The sequence below is a fragment of the Stegastes partitus genome, unplaced genomic scaffold, assembly GCF_000690725.1.
Source record: "Stegastes partitus isolate 25-593 unplaced genomic scaffold, Stegastes_partitus-1.0.2 Scaffold74, whole genome shotgun sequence".
Lineage (NCBI taxonomy): Eukaryota > Metazoa > Chordata > Actinopteri > Pomacentridae > Stegastes > Stegastes partitus.
The window spans coordinates 903,593-905,166 of NW_007577805.1; the positions used below are offsets into that span (position 1 = coordinate 903,593).

The 1,574-nt window shown below is 45.5% G+C and overlaps 1 protein-coding gene across 1 annotated transcript in view; it reads left to right on the forward strand.

Annotated features, from left to right (window-relative positions):
• LOC103353494 (cystine/glutamate transporter) overlaps positions 1 to 1,574 on the forward strand; it is a 32,941-nt gene that overhangs the window by 21,383 nt on the left and 9,984 nt on the right. The window contains exons 3-8 of the mRNA XM_008276498.1: positions 296 to 411; positions 509 to 634; positions 751 to 850; positions 994 to 1,038; positions 1,140 to 1,263; positions 1,367 to 1,567. Coding sequence (XP_008274720.1) covers positions 296 to 411; positions 509 to 634; positions 751 to 850; positions 994 to 1,038; positions 1,140 to 1,263; positions 1,367 to 1,567 — 712 coding nt within the window. The remainder of the gene's footprint in view (positions 1 to 295; positions 412 to 508; positions 635 to 750; positions 851 to 993; positions 1,039 to 1,139; positions 1,264 to 1,366; positions 1,568 to 1,574) is intronic.

Genomic DNA, 1,574 nt, shown 5'->3' on the forward strand with positions numbered 1-1,574 from the left:
TATATATATATTCTATTTGTTATTTCATCAGATCAAATAGCAAATGTCAGTGTTTTAAAAGTGGATTTACCATTAAACACCAGAAAAATGTCCATTTATTTATTTTAAATTTTGTGAACACACTTTCCATCAACAGAAAGTTTCCTTTTTTCCCCTTTTTTAAATTACAAGTTCCAGGAAAGCACCTTCCAGTACTTTTTGATGTTATTTTATGGATTTATTTGTTGCAGTAAAGGTTTTTGTGAGGCACTCCAGAGGTATAAAAATCTCCACCAAATGTACTTTCCATCCCCAGGCCTGCCGTGGCTTCTTATGTGTCCCTGGCTTTCGGTCGTTACGTGGTGGAGCCGTTCTTCGCACCTTGTGCTGCTCCCACGGCGCTAATCAGACTTGTCAGTGTCCTTGGATTGAGTGAGTGGTTTTATGTTTCCCTTCTTTTTTTTTACTACTCTGTACGTAAAACCAGATGCAGAGATATTTCTTTCACATCACACTTGTCTTCTTGTAGCGTTCGTGGTGGCGGTGAACTGCTGGAGCGTGACCTCGGCCTCTCGCACTCAGGTCACCTTGACTTTCATCAAGATATTTGCTCTGATCCTCATCATCATCCCCGGTGCCATCGCGCTGGCCAAAGGTGGGAAGACGTGACTGTCACAGCTGAAAAGACAGGTGGATTTCAAGCTGTTAAGGTCCGGCCAGGGTGCGCTCAGCTCAGCTTCTCCCTGTTTTTTCGTATTTTCTTCTTGGCAGGGAAGACAGAAAATTTCCAGAACGGTTTCGAGGTTGATTTAATAACACTGGACAAGTTGCCACTGGCCTTCTATAATGGCCTGTATGCCTACGGAGGATGGTAAGCAAGCATACTGTACTCTTTCACACATATTTGTGCAGTACATTAACAAAAAATGCTACAAACAGCAAGACAAGCGATGAATTAAACACACAGCCATCAGAACTGTATTCCTGTGTCCCAGCTTTTCCTCTTTCCTCCAGGTTTTATCTGAACTTTGTCACAGAAGAGGTCATAAACCCAAATAGGTATATTGCGCCTCACATCGGCTCCAAAGTCAATCGATTTTGAAACCCAAGCTGCCTTCAAAATGCTTTTATATCTCTTTATGTGTATCCTGTCTTGTCAGAACCATCCCGCTGGCAATAATCTTCTCCATGGTGACAGTGACAATCTTGTATGTGCTTGTTAATGTGGCCTACTACACCATGATGACTCCCGCTGAGCTGCTGCTGTCTGACGCTGTGGCTTTCGTCAGTGACGTTACACTCCATACTGCATTCTAAAGGAAAAAACTAAATCAGAGGGGCCGTGGTAGCGCAGCGTCGGTCTGACGTGGTGTCTGTGTCGTTGCAGACGTTCGCCAACCGAGCTCTTCGGGGATTGGCTTCTGTGGTTCCTATTCTGGTGGCCTTATCTTGCCTCGGCGCGCTCAACGGAGGCTTCTTCGGGGCGCCCAGGATGCTGTTTGTGGGAGCCAGGGAGGGCCACTGGCCACGCATCTTCGCCATGATTCATATCCGGAGACGCACACCTTTACCTGCAGTGCTGTTTCTGGTAAAGT